This window comes from Cercospora kikuchii, assembly GCF_019650295.1.
Source record: "Cercospora kikuchii DNA, contig_00001, whole genome shotgun sequence".
Taxonomy (NCBI): domain Eukaryota; kingdom Fungi; phylum Ascomycota; class Dothideomycetes; order Mycosphaerellales; family Mycosphaerellaceae; genus Cercospora; species Cercospora kikuchii.
The window spans coordinates 5,601,682-5,622,503 of NW_025408582.1; the positions used below are offsets into that span (position 1 = coordinate 5,601,682).

The 20,822-nt window shown below is 52.6% G+C and overlaps 9 protein-coding genes across 11 annotated transcripts; 6 read left to right on the top strand and 3 right to left on the bottom strand.

Moving 5' to 3' along the window:
• Window positions 1-294: 294 nt before the first annotated feature.
• On the top strand, window positions 295-1,266 carry CKM354_000217200 (uncharacterized protein; the record flags this gene model as incomplete). 2 transcript variants are annotated; one of them, XM_044797321.1, is made up of 1 exon in its annotated part: window positions 295-1,266. In XM_044797321.1, one exon carries the CDS (start codon window positions 295-297, stop codon window positions 1,264-1,266), a length of 972 nt encoding a protein of 323 aa, XP_044653256.1. The 2 variants fall into 2 exon arrangements, with proteins under 2 accessions (XP_044653256.1, XP_044653257.1); XM_044797322.1 differs by having other exon boundaries at window positions 517-1,266.
• A 468-nt stretch (window positions 1,267-1,734) lies between these two features.
• Window positions 1,735-5,478, top strand: CKM354_000217300 (uncharacterized protein; the record flags this gene model as incomplete). Of its 2 annotated transcripts, none has more annotated exons than XM_044797323.1 (1): window positions 1,735-5,478. In XM_044797323.1, one exon carries the CDS (start codon window positions 1,735-1,737, stop codon window positions 5,476-5,478), a length of 3,744 nt encoding a protein of 1,247 aa, XP_044653258.1. The 2 variants fall into 2 exon arrangements, with proteins under 2 accessions (XP_044653258.1, XP_044653259.1); XM_044797324.1 differs by having other exon boundaries at window positions 2,206-5,478.
• Window positions 5,479-6,095: 617 nt separating this feature from the next.
• Window positions 6,096-6,731, top strand: CKM354_000217400 (uncharacterized protein; the record flags this gene model as incomplete). Its single annotated transcript, XM_044797325.1, has 1 exon — window positions 6,096-6,731. The coding sequence occupies one exon, from the start codon at window positions 6,096-6,098 to the stop codon at window positions 6,729-6,731; it is 636 nt and encodes a 211-aa protein (XP_044653260.1).
• A 197-nt stretch (window positions 6,732-6,928) lies between these two features.
• Window positions 6,929-8,229, bottom strand: CKM354_000217500 (uncharacterized protein; the record flags this gene model as incomplete). The annotated part of the gene is made up of 3 exons (XM_044797326.1): window positions 6,929-7,633; window positions 7,688-7,822; window positions 7,876-8,229. 3 exons carry the CDS (start codon window positions 8,227-8,229, stop codon window positions 6,929-6,931), a joined length of 1,194 nt encoding a protein of 397 aa, XP_044653261.1.
• Window positions 8,230-9,019: 790 nt separating this feature from the next.
• Window positions 9,020-9,722, bottom strand: CKM354_000217600 (uncharacterized protein; the record flags this gene model as incomplete). Its single annotated transcript, XM_044797327.1, has 3 exons — window positions 9,020-9,271; window positions 9,338-9,485; window positions 9,544-9,722. 3 exons carry the CDS (start codon window positions 9,720-9,722, stop codon window positions 9,020-9,022), a joined length of 579 nt encoding a protein of 192 aa, XP_044653262.1.
• Window positions 9,723-11,603: 1,881 nt separating this feature from the next.
• Window positions 11,604-12,898, bottom strand: CKM354_000217700 (uncharacterized protein; the record flags this gene model as incomplete). Its single annotated transcript, XM_044797328.1, has 2 exons — window positions 11,604-12,452; window positions 12,509-12,898. 2 exons carry the CDS (start codon window positions 12,896-12,898, stop codon window positions 11,604-11,606), a joined length of 1,239 nt encoding a protein of 412 aa, XP_044653263.1.
• Window positions 12,899-15,167: 2,269 nt separating this feature from the next.
• Window positions 15,168-17,188, top strand: CKM354_000217800 (uncharacterized protein; the record flags this gene model as incomplete). Its single annotated transcript, XM_044797329.1, has 4 exons — window positions 15,168-15,237; window positions 15,291-16,013; window positions 16,065-16,485; window positions 16,537-17,188. 4 exons carry the CDS (start codon window positions 15,168-15,170, stop codon window positions 17,186-17,188), a joined length of 1,866 nt encoding a protein of 621 aa, XP_044653264.1.
• A 212-nt stretch (window positions 17,189-17,400) lies between these two features.
• On the top strand, window positions 17,401-18,706 carry CKM354_000217900 (uncharacterized protein; the record flags this gene model as incomplete). Its single annotated transcript, XM_044797330.1, has 5 exons — window positions 17,401-17,655; window positions 17,709-17,980; window positions 18,034-18,098; window positions 18,159-18,248; window positions 18,303-18,706. 5 exons carry the CDS (start codon window positions 17,401-17,403, stop codon window positions 18,704-18,706), a joined length of 1,086 nt encoding a protein of 361 aa, XP_044653265.1.
• Window positions 18,707-18,994: 288 nt separating this feature from the next.
• Window positions 18,995-19,860, top strand: CKM354_000218000 (uncharacterized protein; the record flags this gene model as incomplete). Its single annotated transcript, XM_044797331.1, has 2 exons — window positions 18,995-19,622; window positions 19,688-19,860. 2 exons carry the CDS (start codon window positions 18,995-18,997, stop codon window positions 19,858-19,860), a joined length of 801 nt encoding a protein of 266 aa, XP_044653266.1.
• Window positions 19,861-20,822: the final 962 nt, after the last annotated feature.

Consider the following 20,822-nt stretch of genomic DNA (forward strand, 5'->3'; position numbering starts at 1 on the left):
ACACATACATCGCTGTTTGATGGCCTGGGTCCAGCAGTGCTGCCGCGACAGAGAATGCTGCACGCCTGCGTGAGATGGTTCTCACCATTCCGGAATCTCGGCTTCGGTCCTGCCCGTCCCGTCTGGCATCCCGACCCGTTGCCACTTTCACGACACTTCGCGACTTGACAGACCTACACGACTTATAATTGCCTACGCGATCAGAACAAAGATCGTGCGGCATACTCTAAGGACGATCCTTCCAACCTGTTGAAGCATACTCAGCGACGACTGAAGACGAGCGAGAAGAGGAGGATGGCGGAACCTCCGGGAGACGGAGAGTATATCACCGTGCGCCCAAAACGAGTAGCATCGCACGGCACCATCAACTACCGGAGCCTGCATCGAGGCACGCACACCCTGAATGCGACAAAGTCTGGGGCAGCGGGAGAAAAGAGCTTGGACGTAGTAGAAGAGGGCAGGGATAGTATACAACAAACGACGGCGGCGGCTGGTGACAATACACCACAGAGACAAATGCTAGCACAGATGAAGCAAGCGGAAGAGCGAGCAAAACAAGCGGAAGAGCGAGCAAAACAGGCAGAAGAACGAGCCAAGCAGGCGGAAGGGCGAACCAAGGAGGCAGAAAAGCGAGCGGAACAGGCAGGAAAACGAGCAGCACAGGCGGAAGAGAAATTGAAACAGCTGGAGGAAATAGTCGCGAAGGTACCAACAATCGAACAAATTACAACTATAATACAAGAGCAAGTAGCAGTGAGCATTCAGCAGCAAGTAGCAGCGAGCATTCAGGAACAACTGGCTAACGTAGCCGTACCTACTAATGGAAGTCGCTCGTATGCGGAAGTAGCCCGCACACCCCCAGACAGTCAACCTAGCAACATCCGCAGTCTCACGATGAGCACAACTCCATCAGCTTTTACAAACTCCCTCTACTGCACGATCGACATCTCGAGAGCCGACGAGGCCGAGAAAGCGAGGACCCACCCCGGCGCGGTCAGGGAGTGTATAGAGAGAGAGATGCGAGGAGTCGAAGGACAAGAACGGTGGCGCTGTGTGGCAGTTACCAAGGACCCACGCAACGCCGACCGAATCCGCGTAGCTTGCAGAAGTGAGGGCGAGTTGGCACAGGTTAAAGAGGCGATGTTGAAGACCGCAGCCGCGACACCGGGAAGCCGCGTGCTACGGGACCAGCTCCACCCAATCAAGGTCGACAATGCTAACCGCACGGCCGTGATCACCGAGACGGGGACCTCCGACCGGGAGTGATTGAGATGCTAGAAAAGGAGAACGAGACCAAAATCGCCAAGATTGTATGGATCAGCCGAAAAGAAAGTATGAAGGCATATGGGTCGATGATAGTCTACCTAACCCGAGGCAACGACGCAGCACGCCTGTTACAAGAACAGTACTTCCACGTAGCAGGAGAATCGGCATACACCCGGGTTTGTGAACCGCGCCGACGACCAATGCAGTGCTATAGGTGCCAGGAGATAGGCCACATCGCACATACGTGCAACAAACCACAGAGGTGTGCTAAGTGCGCGCAAGAAGGTCACCGCCACACCGAATGCGACTCCGAGGGTTTGGTTCCAAAGTGCATCCCATGTGGTGGACCCCACGAATCGTACAGCAAGAACTGTCGAATACTGTATCCTCCTCCTGTCGCTAATGCCTAGCCCCTTGAAGGTCCTTTCACTAAATGTCGGCAAGCGGCGAGTGGTGCAACATAGCGTAATGAATGATACAGACCTCGAGGACTTCGGAGTCATCGCATTATCGGAACCTTGCTCGTTTGTGAGAGAGGGCAAGGTGTTGACCGCGCCGCTAGGCCATCCACACTGGACCAAGATGATACCTACGGAAACGCGCGAAGGCAGACGGGTAATTGGAAGTATGCTCTGGATCCGGAAGGGGATAGAGAGTGAGCCAGTCCCGGTGCCCTCTCCCGATATTACCGCAGCGCTGCTGCATCTACCCGATCGGTCGGTGTTCATCGCATCGGTCTACGTGGTGCCAGCCAACCCGCAAGCACTCGCGGAGACGATACAGCTCCTGCGGCAAAGCGTGGACACTGCAAGGAGACGGGTAACGAGGGAAAGAATGGATATACTTCTAACTGGCGACTTCAACCAACATGACCAGCTATGGGGTGGGGACGACATCTCACCTGCCCGACAAGGAGAGGCAGACGGACTCGTGGACTTTATGAACGACTCTGCGCTACGCAGTCTCCTACCGAGGGGTACCAAGACGTGGCAGAATGGCAAGCACGAAAGCACCATCGATCTGGTGCTCGCCTCCGAGGAACTGGCCGCCGCGCTCGTCCGGTGTAGGATTTATGGGACAGAGCACGGATCGGACCACCACGCGATCGAGACCACCATTAATGTCGACATGCCAGAGCATATAGTCCAGCCACGACTGCTACTCAAGAATGCACCCTGGAAGGAGATTTGTGCGAAGATTACTAGTACACTCCAGCCATTGGCCGTAAACATATACGGGCATGTACTAGTGGATGTACAGACGCAGGCCGACCAACTCATGAGTGCGGTACTTGCAGCAGTCCACGCACTTACTCCTGTCGCGAAACCGTCGCCGTATGCTAAAAGGTGGTGGACACACGACCTTACTAAGCTTCGTCAGATCTATACCCGTTGGAGGAACAGGGCAAGGAGCTATCGCAGGGCGGGCACCTATAGCGAACAACTCGAGAAACAGACACGGATCGCTTCTAAGGAATACCATGATGCCGTCCGTCAGCAGCAGAGGAGGCATTGGGAAGAATTCTTGGACGACACTAACAACATCTGGCAGGCGGCGAAGTATATGAAGGCCGATACCAGCCTAGGCTCCTCCCAGATCCCGCCCCTTACGAGGAGGGATGGGTCGATTACAAGTGGTAAGGGAGAGCAGGCGACCGAGTTGCTATCAACATTCTTTCCACCCCTTCCGCCCGTGATCGAGGACGAAGGGCAGCGAAAGCAGAGGAGGCCAGTCCATATGCCTCCGCTCACTATGGACGAAGTTGAACGGAGCGTGTTCGCAGCGCAGTCGTGGAAAGCAGCAGGAGAGGATGGGCTGCCGGCGGTAGCGTGGAAACGGGTATGGCCGGCCGTAAAGGAGAGGGTTCTAACACTCTTTCGAACGTCGCTAAGGGAGGGTATACTGCCGGCCCAATGGAAGACAGCCAAAATCATTCCACTAAAGAAACCTAACAAGAGCGACTATACAGCTGCGAAGGCATGGCGACCTATTTCGTTGCTCGCTACGCTTGGCAAAGCGCTTGAAGCAGTAGTAGCTGAAAGGATATCACATGCGGTCGAAACCGCAGGCCTCCTACCAACAAACCACTTCGGAGCTCGGAAGAGACGATCGGCAGTACAGGCGATCCTCCTGTTGCAGGAACACATCTACAAGGCATGGCGTAACAGGAGGGTGCTCAGCCTGATCAGCTTCGACGTGAAAGGTGCATATAATGGAGTGTGTAAGGAAAGACTACTGCAGCGACTCCAAGCAAGGGGCATCCCCGCAACGCTAGTCAAATGGATCGATTCCTTCTGCTCGGACCGGTCGGCTACAATCGTAGTTAATGGCCAGGCATCGGAGCGACAAGCGCTACAGCAAGCAGGATTGCCGCAGGGGTCGCCACTATCACCAGTCCTGTTCCTCTTTTTTAATGCGGACCTCGTCCAGCGCAAGATCGATAGCAATGGCGGTGCTATAGCATTTGTCGACGACTACACAGCGTGGGTCACAGGCCCCTCTGCAGAGGCAAACCAAGGCAGGATCCAGGCGGTTGTCGACCAAGCGATAGAGTGGGAACAAAGAAGCGGTGCCACCTTTGAAGGCGACAAGACAGCCTTTATCCACTTTACGCGAATACCGTGCCGAAGTAGCGTCCGACCAGTTCTGGTCAAGGGACAAGAGGTGGAGCCGGTGACCAGCACAAAGATCCTAGGAGTGGTCGTGGACTCGGAACTTCGATTCCAACAGCATATCGCACGAGCGGCCACTGCAGGTCTTACTGCTGCAATGGCACTGAAACGACTGCGAGGGCTGTCACCATCTACCGCCCGCAGGCTGTTCGAAACAATGGTGGCGCCAGTAGTCGACTACGCATCGCCGGTGTGGATGTACAAGTGTAAAGGGCGACTTGCGGCTGCAGTAAATCGAGTACAAAGAATCGGAGCACAGGCAGTCACGGGCTGCTTCCGCACAGTAGCAAGAGAAGTGGCCGAAGCAGAGGCAAGCATGCGCACAGTCCAGCAACGACACGCAGCCAAAGCCGCGAGCACATGGGTCGATATCCTCTCGCTGCCTACGACCAATCCGCTGTCGAAACTCAGGGTTATACCGACCCGGAGGTTCCGCTCCCCGCTGCAACAGATGTCAACTACCTACAAGGTATCGACAAGAGGTATGGAGAGCATCGCGCCATACACAGTAGCACCGTGGCACCGGCGACTAGCAGCAGATGCGAAGGAAACGACAGAGGAAGCGGTGAACGCTGCCAAACAGAGCGCAGGTATCTGTGTCGCAACAAGCTCCTCGGCGAGGAACAACATTGTCGGCGCAGGAGTCGCAATACAAGACACCGAACGGGGAGAGCCCCCATCCACCGTCGTCTCGACTACAGTATCAGCAAGGACGGAGCACAACCCGTACACGGCGGCCTTGATAGCGTTGGCAGAAGGCCTTGCACAAATACCCCTATCTACCGTCTCGCGGAATATATATCTCTTCTCAGACAACCGAGCAGCACTACAGGCAGTATGCCGGCCTAGACAGCAGTCAGGACAGGAAACCATACAACAAATCTATAAGAGCGCGTGGGCCCTGCAGGGCCACAATACTGTCCGGTTGGCGTGGTGTCCCACTCCAGAGTTTGAGCTTGGCCAAAAAGCAAAAGAGGCGGCGAAAGCTGCAACGGAGCCAGGTCAAATACCACAGTCGACCCGGCCAGCAGCTAGATCGACTGCTATTAGCCACTTGAAAGCAGAAACGAGGAAAAGACGGCAGCCGATCGAAGGCGTAGGAAAGCATATACGACGAATCGACACCGCGATACCTGGTCCACATACACGGATGGTATACGATCGCCTCGGAAGCAAACAAGCGAGCGTGTTGGCACAGCTCCGGACCGGAATGTCACGACTGAATGGTTACCTTCACCGGATAGGAGCTGCAGAATCAGACCTGTGCGCATGCACGCAAGCAACTGAAACCGTCGAGCATTTCTTATTCCGGTGCCGTCTGTGGGATGATCTCCGACTACAGATGCTACAACATACAGACACTATGAGGGGCAACCTCTCCTTTTTTCTCGGAGGAAAGGCAGCATCAGACAACGAGAAGTGGAAACCGGCAATAGACGCAGTCCTGGCGACGATCCAGTTCGCTATGGCTACAGGCCGTCTCGAGAGCTCATCGTACCAACCTTCCCCTAGCCAGGTGACGGCCAACCGAGACACATAGAGGACACAACGCCACCAACCTTACACCTACTACTACTAACCGTTTCCCCCAACGCACCCTCGTACTATTAACAAGACACGCTTCACTCGCTGAAGATGGGACAGTGAACACTTGGAGGAGCGACTTCAAGAGAGCTTGTGCACACTAACCTAGTACGAGTTTCCGGCAACATAGGACAGAAGGAGCAGGAGAACTGAGATAGGACAAACCGAATGGGCTATTTGGAGTTCAGGAAAATTTCCGGAAGCAATGTGATGACGTAATATCCGTAGTGTGCCCTTTAGGTGCTTAGCGCCGGGCGGAATAAACTCCATCCATCCATCCACTTCGCGACTTCGAAAGCAAGGAGATCCTCCTCAGTCGACGCCCTCGGAGCGGAGAAGGAAGGATCGGGACCCGAGGAAAGATCTCCAACAGCCCAGATCGGCCGATCCTATTCTCACGCTGAAGACCAACAAATATTGCTGCGTCGCAAACAAGGCGCGTCTTATCGAGACATAGGTGCTGAGCTTGGAAGGTCTGCTCCTGCCGTTGCTGGCAGGCATAGAAGATTAATCCTATTATATGGTCATGAAGGCGAGATTAAAAGATACCGGTTTCCACGAAAGAGTAAATTCATGGCAGAAGAGGACGCTTACATTATCCGAAGGAGGGCAGAAGCAGCTTCCTTCACTACAATCGCTAGCGAGTTAGCTTCGCACTCACGGCAGGATGTGAACACGAGATGGCGCGATCTCGTCGCTCTCGGCAAAGTATCTGGCATCTCGACCTTAAAAGAGCGGCAAGAGGGCATGACCGATGGCCAGTACAAACATATCTTGGCACTCAGGGAGAAAGGTCTCAAGTGGCGCGAGATTGCGAGCCACCTGCAGCAGAGACTTGCGATCGTCAAAAACACGTTCTATCTAAAATCTCTCCAGCAGAATGCCAACGCCGCATTCCAGCGCTGGACCGATGCAGATATTGCTATGTTAACCAGGCTGCGCGAAGAGGATCGTAAGTCCTGGACCGAAATCGCAAATACGATGAATCGCTCGTATAAGTCGGTTACAGCCAAATATCATGAAGTCTCTCCACGTGTAAGTGGCCCCGCCCATCGTAGCCGGGTCCATTGGACAAAAACTGAGGACGAGAAATTGCTTCAACTCGTCAAACAGCATGGAACGAAGTGGTCTTCGTTGAGCGGCCTCATAGAATCTCGCACTGTGCATGCGATGAGGCAGCGCTATACTGGAACCCTTCGAAAGTCCTGAGTCGCTCGAGGCCCGGCATCGCGCTCGCGGAACCAAGATTGAAGGACAACCGATTCGCGCGATGGCGTCCACATTCATGTGCCAGGAAGCCTATGATATCTTCACTTGGAGGCTTCCTTTAATGCGACTACTGTTCGGCGTTGGTGTACGTGTCACAGCGTCGTAGACCCTGTCCATGAAACTAGTGTACTATACACCTAGCTCGGCGTGGTGTACTTCAAATTGTATCTTCGAGAAAACTCAACAGCAACCTGGCTCAGCATATCTCGAATCGCCTTGTGGAGTTCCGGGTCCTGCAACTCTGTCGTGCCTTGGGCGACTTTCAACGGGAAAGTGGTGACAATCAAAGTGATCAGGCTAGAGTCTTCCGCGGTTATCTGCGCTCTGGAAACCAGGACAATCGCAGAAACCAGATCATAAAGCGTGTGAGGCAGGCGAAGGGCAGTTCTCATGAGAAAGCTCCTCTCGCCTAACCGCTGGGCTACCCGAGCAAGGATCAATTGTGCGCCAGTATAGCAGCTGAGAGCTTCTCCTAGTCTGGCGTCGTAAGGATGTAGCTCAGTGATGAGCTTGCACAAAGCAAGGAGATCCAAATTCCTCGAATTCGGTACCTCGCAGATTGCAGGATAGGTCCAGATATGGAGTTCTTTCCATTTCTCCAAGTCCCAGATCAAGCATCTGACCCTGTATGCCAGTTCAAAGGCTTTTTGGACCAGAACGTATCGACTCAGTCCGCCTTTCGACAGATTTTCTGCTGCAGCCAGCACTCCCGGTATTTCAGTCAGCGAGTCGAGGAGTATGTCCAGTATTGTCTTGGGCGGACAGTCTCCTGAGAATGGAATATTCCTCCAGTCCGCCTCCGCTAGAAAGCAGGGCGTACGATCAGCCACACTGATCATGAACTGCCACGATTTCAGCGCTCCGTCTTAGGTGTCAGGTCATCGCCGATGACTTACGATATTGATCCTGTAGTAGCGGAATGTCTGGTGCTCGATACCACTTATGAAACTTTGGGGTCCTTTGGCTTGTATGAGGCGTGCAACGCCTCTTACGTGCGCATGACTGCCAGCAGGATCCTTACCAGCAATGCGCTTTGGGATAGTCAGACGAAGAAGCCAGTACTCATCACTGCAAGTGAACGTACATCGTAAAAAGATATGATCATGCAGGTGTGCAAGACCAAAGTGTCGCTCCAGCTGGGGCTTCTCAGTAACGCTTGCAACCGCTCGATGACGAACAAGTAAAGCTTGGTGGCATGTTTGGATATTTCAGGATGCTGCAGATCGTTGGCGCAAAGTGCGCTAGCATTCGCTTGCAGAGCTGTACTTATGAGCGAGGGAGTCGTCGAGGAAACCGCTCTGGCCATTACGAGCTCTATCCATGGCCGTTCGGCGGGCCCGCCGGACTTGAAGCGACTGAGGAACTGCGACAGTATCGCGGCATTGGCTTGCGCGACAGGAATCGGGCCTCCCAAAAGAGTGTGAGCATGTACAGACATTGAGGTCTCTCGATCTAAACCGGTGCACAATCAGGATTGCATTAGTCTCGATCCTCCTTCGGCATTTTTTGGGAGTATTGACGCAACCACACACACCTCGATGTTGTGCAGCGAGTACCTCGCTTTCGCGTTCCTCGGATGCTGCCGCGAGAGGTCGGAGTTGTCTCCTCTCAGAGGATCCTCCCGACAACGCAACTTGAAAAACGTGTTCGACCGGCTGCGTTGTACGTTTTGGGACGCGTTTGCGAATCGTTTCGAGCCGGGCATTGGAGCTGACTTTTGCCGCCTGGGCGCGAATCCTTTTCCGTTGAGCTAGCTTCTTGTCTTCCTTTGAAGTCGCATTCTTTGGTTCATTTTCGACGAAAATCCATTCTTGAGCAGGACCGAAAACACTTTGCGAAGCCATTGTCCGATGCTTTCGTACGAGAGTGCGTTCGAGGCAACTTTGAGTCTGCTGAGCAAAGTCGAAGACGGTGTGCCGCGCACGCTTGGGCCCAGAACGTGACATCGTCCTACATGTTGTAGCGTTAACCATATCTGGAAGGGACTTTCCAGATGGAGTTTACTGGCAATGTCTCAAGAGTTTGCACGGAAACTCACGCAGTGCCAATGGCTTAGAAGATCTTTGATTTGTTGAGATAAATGATCATGATTATCTATATGTGCGTTCGAACAGACGCGCGCTGCCCAAGTCGCTGATCAACATCTAGCATCACGCCGCCACCAACTATGCTTCGCGCAATTAAATGCCTCTGCAGAATACCTCCTGTCCTTATGCGAATAGACGATCTTAATTCAACACATTAAAAATGTCGCCAATAGCAGGAACCAACAATTGTAAAATCGGCTTGAAGCCCGGCAATCTATCAATCCCCAAAATCTTAGGAATTCTCGGAGGGTTGATCGGGTTTCCTGCGATATCTGTCGGAAGCGTGATATACGTCGGTAGAGATGTGATGAGGCAAGTTTCTGGGTCGAATTCTGCTGGGACGACGATTCGTGTTCGGACAGGTGCTTGGAGGACTTGGAGAACTCCGAGGGTCTATTTGAATCCAAGTCAGCTTTGTGAGTTCTGGATGTGTGGGTGGTTGTTCTGAGATCGACTTACCACAATCGCATCAAGAGTTGCTGTGTTGTTGTCTGCGGCCGAGTATCTGCCTTCCACGTACCCAAAGGCTTGCCGTACGACTTGTGAGAAGGCTTTTACACTTGTGGAATCGAATGCTGGGGAGACTCCTGGGAGGCCGTTGATGAAGCTGAAAAAGGACTGTCAGCGTTTTCCAAATGATTACGAGTCGTTCCTATGATGCCTACAGGAATGCGTCACATTGTGGAGCAAGTGGCATGCCATTGATCAGTTGCACCGACTCGAGGCCGACGGCATTGAATGCTCTGACGATGTACTTCAGCGCATCGATGCGTTGTTCTGGTGGGCAATCGGCGACGACTCCGGATGTGAGAGCAAGAGCTGTGAGGGCGTGTGAGAACTTCATGTTGGTCGAAGAGCTGTGAATTGGAAATTGATGTGTGTGTGTGCTGTTACTGCTTGATGGCCCGATCACTGCAAGTCCATTGCGGTTATATACCACTTCCTCGCCATCATGCATCAATGCTGAGTATTGCGCTGGTGGTAGGCCTTGGCGTACGTCCTGGCAAAAGACGCCTCAGAGGGGTAGATCACTGCTCCAAGGAGAATATGCAAGCTCTCAGGATAGCTCGTGCGGAAGCGCGTTGACATGTCTCCTAGCGAGTGGCTTCTGCAAACCGATGATCCCTACTGGATGAAGACTACGCAGCACCCCAATGTGGTTAGTAACTGGAGAAGAGTTCTCGTGTTCTCGGCGTGAAAGTTTTGTTGTCCTGCAGGACATCGAAGCCGTTCTTTGGAAGCGTGAAATAGCAGTGATGATGGAAGACGTACGGAAGGTCCGATGGGAATGACTATGTGCTGGCAAGGATGGAACGATTGCAGTAGTGGCTACCAGAGACATCAATGGTTCGTCAAAACTCTATGTAGTTCATATGCAGCTGCAAGACCACAATGGAGCAGGAGCCAATCGTTGCGTCGTGGCTTCCTGTGGGCTTTGTGCCACGCAGCTGCCATCGCACCTGATTGCATACCAATATTCTACCAACAAAAGATACCATCGGAACGACCGAATGCCCAGTCAACAAGAGTCGTGATGGCGTTCGTTGTTGACACAACGAGGAATAGGACTCCATTGTCTATAACGCCGCGATGGAATCAATGCCATGACACTGCAGACCATAGTCGAGCGCTAATGCAACGAAACATCGGAAATCTCCAGAACGCTATTCGCCCTCCATCGCCTACCTACTACCAACATGGCCTCTATGACATATGATTCCACGCGGCTAGCTCTCGAAATCGCCCTGTCAGTGGAGGTCTATACTGCTTCTGCGTATCCCTTGCGCGGGTCTGTGGCTGTAAAGGCTTCAAGCTTACCACAACCGCGACGCCTCTTCATCATCGCAGGATCGCATCGGCTGTATTTGCCTACTCACGCGGTCTCAGTTCAGCCAAGGGCGAAATCAGCAAAGGAGACTGCCAATGCATTTCATCTGTCTCGCTGTTCTTTTCAACGATACATTGTGTAAGACAAGCCTCGACAACGTCCTTCGATGTAGCCTGGGATGTCACAAGCTGAGTAACCTGCATGCCAACATTGCCAAGTGAGTCGGAGACTTCGGACGTGTGCGTCTGTGTGGTAGACCGTCCGACAGATCCCCGGAGTGACCGAGAATCGTGTCATGACATGTGCAGTTATCATCAACGTCGTCAAAGTTGATGGAAGTCTGGACGCAGCAGGTAGTGTTGAATTGCCATTCACAGAGCTTACAGTGCAGATCTTCAACGGTGAATGCCATCCAGCGGCAAAGCATAAATCTGTCGGCATTAGTGCCAATAGCCTAAACTAGTATCGGGCTACCAGAAACGTGTTGAGACTGCTGGAGGCCCCACAAGATGTCCTGAAATGCCGGACATACCTCCGTTAGGCTGTACGACGATCGAGGCACATAGTCGGAAGCTCGATCATAGGTGATCAATCAAGACACAGCTGGGCAGCGAAGCTTGTTTACACTACATAGCAGAGATATTAGAACGCAAGGTTTCGAGCAAGACGTGTGATGAGGATGAGATCGATTCTGACGTTGAACTGTTCAGGATTGTCTAAGCTTCAGACGCTATCTAAAAGCAGAGGCGTATCATTGAGCGTCCCAGAACCTTCAATATTACCCGGGTTGCTCATCAGTCATCATGTATCGTTCGCCGCTATCGTTCTGAGTATCAAAAACCAAGATCCCAGCGAAGAATTGCCGATCTCTAACATCAGGTTTGAAGCAGAACAACCTTACTCGTAAATATAACAATACCTCTCCCCTTCCAACGTAAACAGACCTTCTTCAATCGTCATCCCTTGAAAGCCATCATTGACACCCAGATCAAAACGATCATCTAGTCTGGCCTCTCGACTAGGTGGGAAGTTCAAGAACGTCAATGTCCCCGCAATTTGTTTCCACTTCTCGCCTTCATCAAACAAATGCAGATTCTGCCAGATCCAGTACACTCGATCGACTTGTGCATGATGCAAGTAGAACCACGGGTCTCCAGGCGAAGTGTAAAAATCTCCGCCAGGATCACCACCGACGGTGTAGTGACCTGCGGCATGGGCGCCATAGAATGGCTGAGGTGGAGAAAGTGCGAAAGGCCCTTGAAGGACGTTTTGGAAAGTCGCGATATCGGCAGAGTTAGCCAAGAGCGTCGTGACATTGTGATCAGAGGCACCAGAGACGGCTTCCACAGACAAGTCGCGGCGGAGGCAGCGAGGATTGTAGCCTAGGCCATCTGTCTGAGGATTCGGAGTAATGAATGTTGGGTCGTAGCCGGCAAGACCGACAGGTCCGAGGGTGACGCTCATGTCCTTGAAGGGGCCTTTCTTGACGCAGCCGCCGCCTCCAGCGGGGTTGATACCAGTGACGGGAGTGGTCTCGTTCGAGAATACGATCGGGATCTTCGCGGGTTCGAAGATACCATTCCCGCCGAGAGATGTATCGGAGCCATCGAAGATTGGAGCGTTAATGACAGAGTTGGACAGGCGTGCCCAGTTGATATAAGGTTGATAGCCGCGGTATCCGCACTCTTCCCGCAAGGCTTTCTCATATGTCCAGACAAAATATCGATGCCAAGTGAGGAAGTTGCCCTATGATTGTCAATCAGTATTAAGGGTAGTAGCTTATTGGTAGAATCGTGACAAACCGTGCTATGGATACTCAAGGTCTGATTCACATGAGCGGCAGTAAAGTCATCATATCGGCTCTTGGCACCAGGAGCCAGGTCGCCACTAAGTGCGGGCTTGCTCTGGAGGCATTTGACAGCTTGAATATATGCTCGCTTTTCATGTGGTCGGAGGGCATCCCACTCCTTGCGTCGATAGGCGGTCTTGAGAGTGCATGTGTTGTTTGCGGCATTGTGCTTCACATATTTCTGCAGATTGTGCCAGCCTTTGCGTGCGAGTGCATCAGTTCCGTTGGTTGGCCCCGGAATCCATTTCTGGGGCGGATAGGTTGGTGGTGGTTTGTATGAAGGCGGAGGCGCTGCGATAGCTGTGGAAAGCAGAAGCCAGCAGGCAAGAATTAGTGTATACATTACAATGACAGATTGCTAGGAAGCGAGGGCTGTGAGCTGCGAACAACGTGGCACCCACGTTCCTATCTGGTGCTACTTGTACAAAACATTGCGCCGCAGGATTCTAAGCCCTCTGCGAGGGAGGCGTATGAGATGTAGGCATGCGAGACGCAGACCGGTTGTAGCAACGGCAATGGCGGCAGCGAGCACGGCTCGCTGGCGAACAGCGCATCTTTTCGACACACGGATGGAGTGGAGTGGCGCACAACGAGAGTGCGGCTGCTTGGCGATGATGATCAGCTCAGACCATGGCAGTACATTATACTGTATTGAGCGTAGTTCGGAGCTAAAGTGAGCCACATGCAAAGCGAGATGTAGATCGGCCTCAGGTTCGCGGACTATGGGGAAGCCGAAAAATTGTTATTAGCGAGCAGTGAATGCGGCAGGATGTCGCTGCAATCACAACGGATGGCGCGAGGTCTCGAAGGAGCTGGTCGTGTGGGAAAGGGCTTGAGGGGGCCCTGGGATACCGCCTGGGACAGGCACCTGCACCCTCTTCGGAATTTTTCCTGTCAGCACCCACGCATAGGCATTTGGGGGCGCGATTGCCGCCTGGGAGCACACGAGCCGCAATTCTGGAGTTCTCGTGCACATCGCTAGCATACAGAGGAAGGATTTTCTCGCATAGGCATTCGGCCAAGTCGCCATGCGGTGGGACCTGAGTCCCGACGTCCTTCCGTTTCTAGCTCTAATTCTCCGAACATGCAGATGCAGGACCTCGCGCATTGCACAATATTGAGGCGGTCAAGCCGAAGCTGAGCTTTCATTGTCGAAGCTGAGACTGATGAGCAGCAGAAGGATGCGGATTGTGGACACAGTGGGGCATGGCGAAGAAATGTTGGCCAGAGATGCGCTCGTAGCTTGGGATGAGCTCTTAGCTTTTCTTGGCCGGCAGTGGGTCTTGAGGCGAAGCTGTAGGACACATGCGAATACATGCAGAGAGGCCTGTTTCACAACGAAGGCGTTGGAGACACGAAGGCGATTCGGACGTCGGATTGTGGTCGCCGATCTGTACAGATACCTGCTATGCCTTTCCGCTCGAGGGCGACCCAGCGTCCTTGGTGTGTGAGACTGTTTGGTGCAGGTTGCAGTTCATACTGCCTCAGCCGCACATCAAGCTGTTCGAAGTGCCGGATGCGGGTCGTGGGTAGCACCGTGCAATATGTGCCGGGAATGCGGCTTCGTGGGGTGCTGTGATTGATGAGGTAGACTCTTTGATCGAAGGGCCACGTACCAAGGCGGTGGCTCGCACTGCATCTGCACAAGCGCCAGGTCTGCTGATCAATTGCGTGCAGTGCGCGTATCGTTAAGATCTAGGCGTGAGCTTACCCTACCACAAGCTGGCTCGACTGGCAATTCATGCGTGCGTGCAGGGGTCCAAGGCTGCGGAATCAATATCTTCGAGCTTCCTGTTCAATTGGCAGGATATCATGCTTGCCGCTGGCTCCGGGAACTTCTGCCTTTGCAAAGTGCTCCCTTCTGTAGCGAGGAATCAAGTCACTGCGAAGCGGGAGGCTGAGAGGAGTGGGGAAGTCCTTCAACACAACACTTCATCCGCCGCGTCTCGTTACGTGTGAAGATGTTGAAGCGAGACTCCAAAAAGCTTGGTTCTCGCGGAGAGCTGCATGTTGAGAATCAAGCATTAGGTCTGACTGTTGGATTGATAAAAATAGCCCTCCGCTTCCCCTCGCTTCATCAGCTCGGTTCAGGCGCACGCTGAGAATTCTCAATGCAGCCCGGCCATCGAATGTTCCGCATCGAGAGCGTGAAGACGATACGCATATCAGACTCGTGCTCTGACGGCAAGTGATATGTAGAGATCGTTGTTCGGTACTCTGTCATCAGAACGTTGGGATGTGAAGTTACAAGGGATGAGAGAACATCGGATGAAGTCTTGCAGCTGTCGAGCGGTGACCAGCAGGAGTGGCAGTGGCACCGGCCACAAGTCGTCGCAGCCGGCGGCAGCTCCCGACCGCGCCTAATCCGCGGCAAAGTGAACCCCTCTGTTCTTTCTCCGCACGCCGTCGGAGAGAGCCATCTTCTCACCGTTCTTCTCTCAATACACCCCGACTGAATACTCCTAGAGCTTGTGCTGGCATCTGCTCCGACTCCAGCTGCGCGACAGACGACATCAATACAGGCATCGGCCTCCTGATGCGCCAGCCAGCTCACCGTCCGCACCGATACGCAGCCTGCGAGCCTTGCAGACTCTCCAAACAATCGTGTGACCATGGCAGACCTTTTTGCGCTCGCTGTGCCCGCAAAGGAAAACAAATCGACTGTCACTATCGAGATCGGCCGTTCAAGAGGAAGCGTCGATCTCAGACATCTGATACCAGCCATGTTCGAACAGCTGCCGTATCAGACATACTACCCAGCGTCTCCTCGCCGGTCGCAGAGGAGCCGGAACCGGAGGAGCAGCAGCAACGGTATGCTGGCTTCATTGGCGCTTCCAGCCATGCGACCATCTTTGACGAGTTGGGCCGCGAATCTGGAGAGGATCTTGTCAGCACACTGAGCCAGCAACAAGCAGCAGTTCCTTCTCCTACTAATGCCCCTCCCACTGCCGAATGCGTGACAGTCGTCGAACACCTGCTTCATGACATTGATCTCAAGGCTGTCTCTGGTCTCATCCATTTCTGGTTGGCCAAAGGCACCAGCATGACTCTTGCGGCCCCACTACTTCCTACTGCCATCGATATTACACTGCAGGCAATCTCAACTTGGCAGGAATCTGCATCTGATCTATGTGGACATCTGCACAAAGTGTCTTCGGCCCCTTTGGCTGATGGATTTCCGTCTGATTTTGGTGATTTTATGCATGAAGTCTTTGCGGTCATCCGCTGGGAAGGTATTCTGTTACTTTTGATCGCAGCTGGTCGCGCTGTGATCGATATTCCCCATTTTCCTATTCTTTACAACGACCGCAAGGCTCGTCGAAAATTGCAGCAAACTCTCCTTTCGTATGCTGAGCGCTGCCTAGAAGCGGCGCTCGCATGCGATCGTGCGAACGATTTACTGCTGATATGTCAGTTTGAGACCTGGATCTTGTACACTATGGTCAGAGGTGATCAGAGTAAGTTCTTCCGCGTCAAAAGCAACTGTGTCGACTCACTGATTCTTGTAGACTTTGACTCATGGCGAAAACTTGGAGATGTAATCAGTTCGCTACTGTTCTTGGGCTTGAACGAAGAAGTTCTTGTTGGTTTGAAGGTTCCTGGCTGGCTAGCAGATCTCAGACGAGCCATTTTCGCAGTGACATATGGAGCCGACAAGCACAACGCAGTGTTCACAGGGCGACCGCCGCGCCTCAACAGGAATTTCTGCTGCTTCCAACTACCCTGCGGTCCTGTTGGCAGCACGCGACGTGTGTCCGAAGAATCTGTGGAATCCGGTCGCTACATATTATCTGACTTGCCTCTAGCCCAGGATGCCGCACTGGACAATTCCAGCGCCATAAGATGGATGGCCATCTGCGCGCTGCTGAAAGAGGAGGCTCTAGAGCTCTTGAGACGTCCGAATTGCCCCAATAGAAGTCAAACTGTTGAGTAAGTGCGACTAGATTCCCCTCTCTCAAGCAAGTCCTAACCGCACTCGAGCACTTTGATAGCTCAAGCCATCAGTCTGTGGAGCCGTCTTCCTGGGCATTTCAAAATCACTGATACTCTGCCACTGCATGATCGACATACGGCCTACGAGTTGGACTTGCTGCTCGATTGCCGCCTCCAGTACCTACAAATCCTTTTCCTTCTATACGGTGGTGCGCAACGCAATGGACCCGAAATCCTGGGAGTGTCGGAAGAGATACTGTCTCTTGTTGTCGATGCTATCATCTTACGAGATCGCATCGTCAATTCAGGCACGAGTCTAATATGGAAGGTGTCCAACTTTGGCCTAAGAGCAGCGGGACTGATCGCGCTGTCACTTTTGCGCATCAGACGTGGTACTTTACTGCGGCCCTTGGGTAAGCGTGCCGTCCCAGATCTGTGCGTCATCGTTCGAGAGATACAAGGTGGCGGATTCGTAGCTCAAGGAGAGCCAAATTTTGACCTGTTGTTCCGTGCGGCGTCAAGTATTCAACGATTACTGAACCAGATTCTCCCGGATTTGAGTGCTCCTGAGCGCATCACTGATCCGCAGCAGTCTAGTCCAGCTCACGACGGGTTGCCACTGCTGGACACAATGCTTCCACTTGATACGTGGGAGACCGAGTTTGGGTTCTGGCAGTGGTTAGACGAGCAGCCTGTTTGAGCCTACAGACTTTCATGTTCGATATCAGCCGAGCTTAACTGGGCTTTTCCCCAATTCAGTATCGGACAGGGCGTGCTTACGCCGCACCGATCCCTGGCCTCTCTCCGATGGGACCGAGCTTATAACGAGCTCAAAGCATCAAAGCTTGTCCGGTTCCCAAGTACAGTCGAGCCTGTGGAGCCCTCAACGTTGCCGCTCACCCAGTATTCACCATGGCAGCATGCTTCACAGATATCCCAATCCTTGACCTCGGAGAGGCGAGAGATGCCAAGACGAAGCCAGCCTTTCTTGCAAAGCTTCGCGAGGCAGTCTTGAGTGTAGGCTTCCTTTACATCGAGAACACTGGAATAGATCAGGCATTCTTCGACCGCGTGTGCAAGGAAGGGATCCAGTTTTTCGAATTGCCGGAGCAAGAGAAACTTCGCATCGAGATGAAGAACCAGCCAAGTTTCTTGGGATATTCAAGAGTATGCACGTACTAGACGTTGAAATATTGCCGATGGTATCTGACTGTCTCTAGCTCGGAATGGAAACGACTGCCAAAGCTGCGGACTGGCGAGAACAGATGGATCTTAGTACGCCACATGAGCCAAGACAAGACACCGATCCGATGTATTACAATTTATTTGGGCCAAATCAGTGGCCGGATCCGGACCTTCTTCCAGGCTTTCGCAAAGTCTTTGAGACATATATGGAGAAACTGAGCGAGATTAGCATGGACTTCACGCGGCTGATTGCGGAGTGCCTTGGTCTGCCCGCTACTGCATTCGATCAATTCTTCGATGAGGACCAGTGTGTTTGCAACCTTCTGGGCGACGGTCTCCATGCGCTGATCGGAAGTTTAGGCAGCACAAACTGAAGATTGTTAAGTATCCTGATCATGGGACAGGAAGGGGCCAGGGTGTTGGACGTACGGTCTTGATTCTGACCGAAGAAGTGGATGACGACATGTGCTGACTGAGTTGAACAGCTCACAAAGATTCGATGTTATCGTCATACTTGCTACAAGCTTCAGATCACAAAGGTCTCCAGGCACAGAATAGTAAGGGACAATGGATTGGTACTGTGCCTTTCGCGTATTGGTACAAATGAGCCTCTACTAACATTTCGACAGATGTGCCCCCAATCCGCGGCACCCTCGTCGTAGCTATCGGCCAAGGCCTCGAAGCAATGACAGACGGTGTCTGCACAAGCACCACACATCGTGTCCTGTCCCCGGAGGAAGGCTCTGGTGCTCGCTTCTCGATACCTTTCTTTCAGGGCGTGAGCTATGATGCACAATTCGAATCAATGTCTGTTCCGAAAACTGTGAAGAATCTGAAGAAGGAGATTCTGGAGAAAGAAGGACATGTGGTGGATCAGAATATTGAAATGACATTTGTAAAGGGTAAGTGGAAGCATTTGGGAGAGGCGACTTTGGCGAACAGGGTCAAGAGTCATCCTGATGTCGGGGAGAAATGGTATCCGGAGATGTTGAAGACTATTCGTGAGGAGCAGGCGAAGATGGCTGTGGCTTGATATCGGAGAAGTGCCGCACTGTTATCAATGTTAAACCAGAACTTGGTTGAATCAATATGGTCAGACAGGCTCATATGCTACTCTTGTGGCAAGCTGCCAGCGTGAACTTTTGCGTCGGCGTATAGATCACAAGTTCGGCGTAGTGGATTACGCCGATCTCGGCATGCGTACTACGCCGCACCAGCATAATAGATATATGCCATGGTGAATTGAAAGCCGGAAGTTCTGTCGACAAGTACGCCTACTCATTAGTGACAAATCCACATTTCGAAATCTTCTTCGACCAAGATGTCCACTCCTCCGCAGAAAGCAAGCCCATTCCTCCTGCTCCGCCCGCTGCTGCTTCTATCCTACTCGATCTCCTTCCTCCCACGCACGATAATTGAGCTGCTCAAGGCAGGCAACTTCAAAGCCTTTCTCAACCTCTCCAGCTTCGAATCCCATCATTTCGCCACTTTCTGGCGCTGGTTTGGTCCCCGCGTCCGCCGAGACGCCGAAATTGATGTCTTGCCTCTCCTTCGACACGCCGCATCTGGAGTCTGCCTCGATATCGGGCCAGGATCTGGTCAGTGGCTTTATATGTTCGCCAAAGCTTCAAATCCTAGTATCACCAAGATTTATGGCGTGGAACCCAATCCTGGCATGCATGCTGAACTGAAGCACAACGCGGTCCGACACGGCTTGGATGGTGTTTACGAGATCTTGTCATGTGGTGCTGAAGCGCTGGGTGAGAAGGGAGATCTGGAAAAGGAGAGTATCGATACGATTATCACGGTGCAGTGTCTCTGCAGCATTCCGGACCCGGAACATGTTATTCGGAGTTTGTATCCTTATTTGAAGCCTGGAGGAAAGTGGATCGTTTATGAACATGTGAAGACTCCATTTCAGCGCGGGTACTTTGTTGGATACTGGCAGAGTGAGTTATTTTTCAGCAATGATTCCGGAAGATTTTGCCATTTATCTGACGTTGTTTTCGCCAAGGATTCATCAATATTTTCTGGCCGCATCTCTTCGGAGGTTGCGATCTCACTCGATCTACTGAGGAATGGCTTTTGAGGGCGGGAGTATGGTCGTCGGTTGATCTGCATTTTGGTGAAGATGAGGGGCCTTATAGCACTATTCCTACCTCTTTTGGCACTCTGGTCAAAGCATGAGCGTAAAGCTGGCTCGGGACAGGCGCTTTCCTGCCACTCGATGCGTGAGTAGGCGGTCGCATTGTTGAGAGATCTGAACGTTGCGAATTGCAATTCTTTTGAAGGATGGATTAGATGGAGAACATGGGATGATGAACAATTCAATGTTGCGATCTGATGGGGCAGGTGTCTCGTGTCGGGATTCTGCCTCAGGCCACAAGCCAAGACTCATCTTTCCGGAGCGAAGGCCTTCCGAAAGTCAACGTTCAGGAGTTCGGAGCAGCAGCTGTACCGACGTCCTTTACGCCGTTCAACACCGGTCTCGCCTCTCTCTGCGCCATCGCACGCGATAATGTACGCAGATGCACGTCTAGGTTTCTGACTGACTGATTCCACGTGGAGCTTGACAGACTTCTAGTCCATCGAGAAGATGACCACTGTGCTGAACTAGCTGTGAATAGCATACCTTACATCCACGAAAATGGCGAAAGAACATAGGCTTGCAAGACGATGTGTTCGATTTAGACGAGAAGACTGCCGCGCGAGGCCCAAACCAATAACATTTGATGCTTTTGCTAATGCAGCAACACTGTGCAATGGTACTTGTCTCCGCATTCGCATTCGGCAAGAACGCAATCATGATGAGGCTTAGCATCGACCTCCACGTTCAGGAAGCACAAGACCACAGGTACAACACGACAGAAGGTATAGCTAAAGAAAGAACGCTCAGCCTCAAAAAGGGGTCGAAGCAGTGAGTAGCGAGTCTGGAGACGCAAGCACGCCAAGCTTCAAATCCATGAAAGCGTGGCCTGATCCATACAGCCAATAGTATCCGCGTTCGACGACGTCTGCACCACATCGCAGGCGAAGCGACGCCCTACGCTGAGGACGACGTGCTCAGACTGATCGCTTGTTTCGCAACACGAATAACGCTAGACTGCGCCATGCCACGCGGTCTCCACAAAATTCGCCTTGGCGACCCT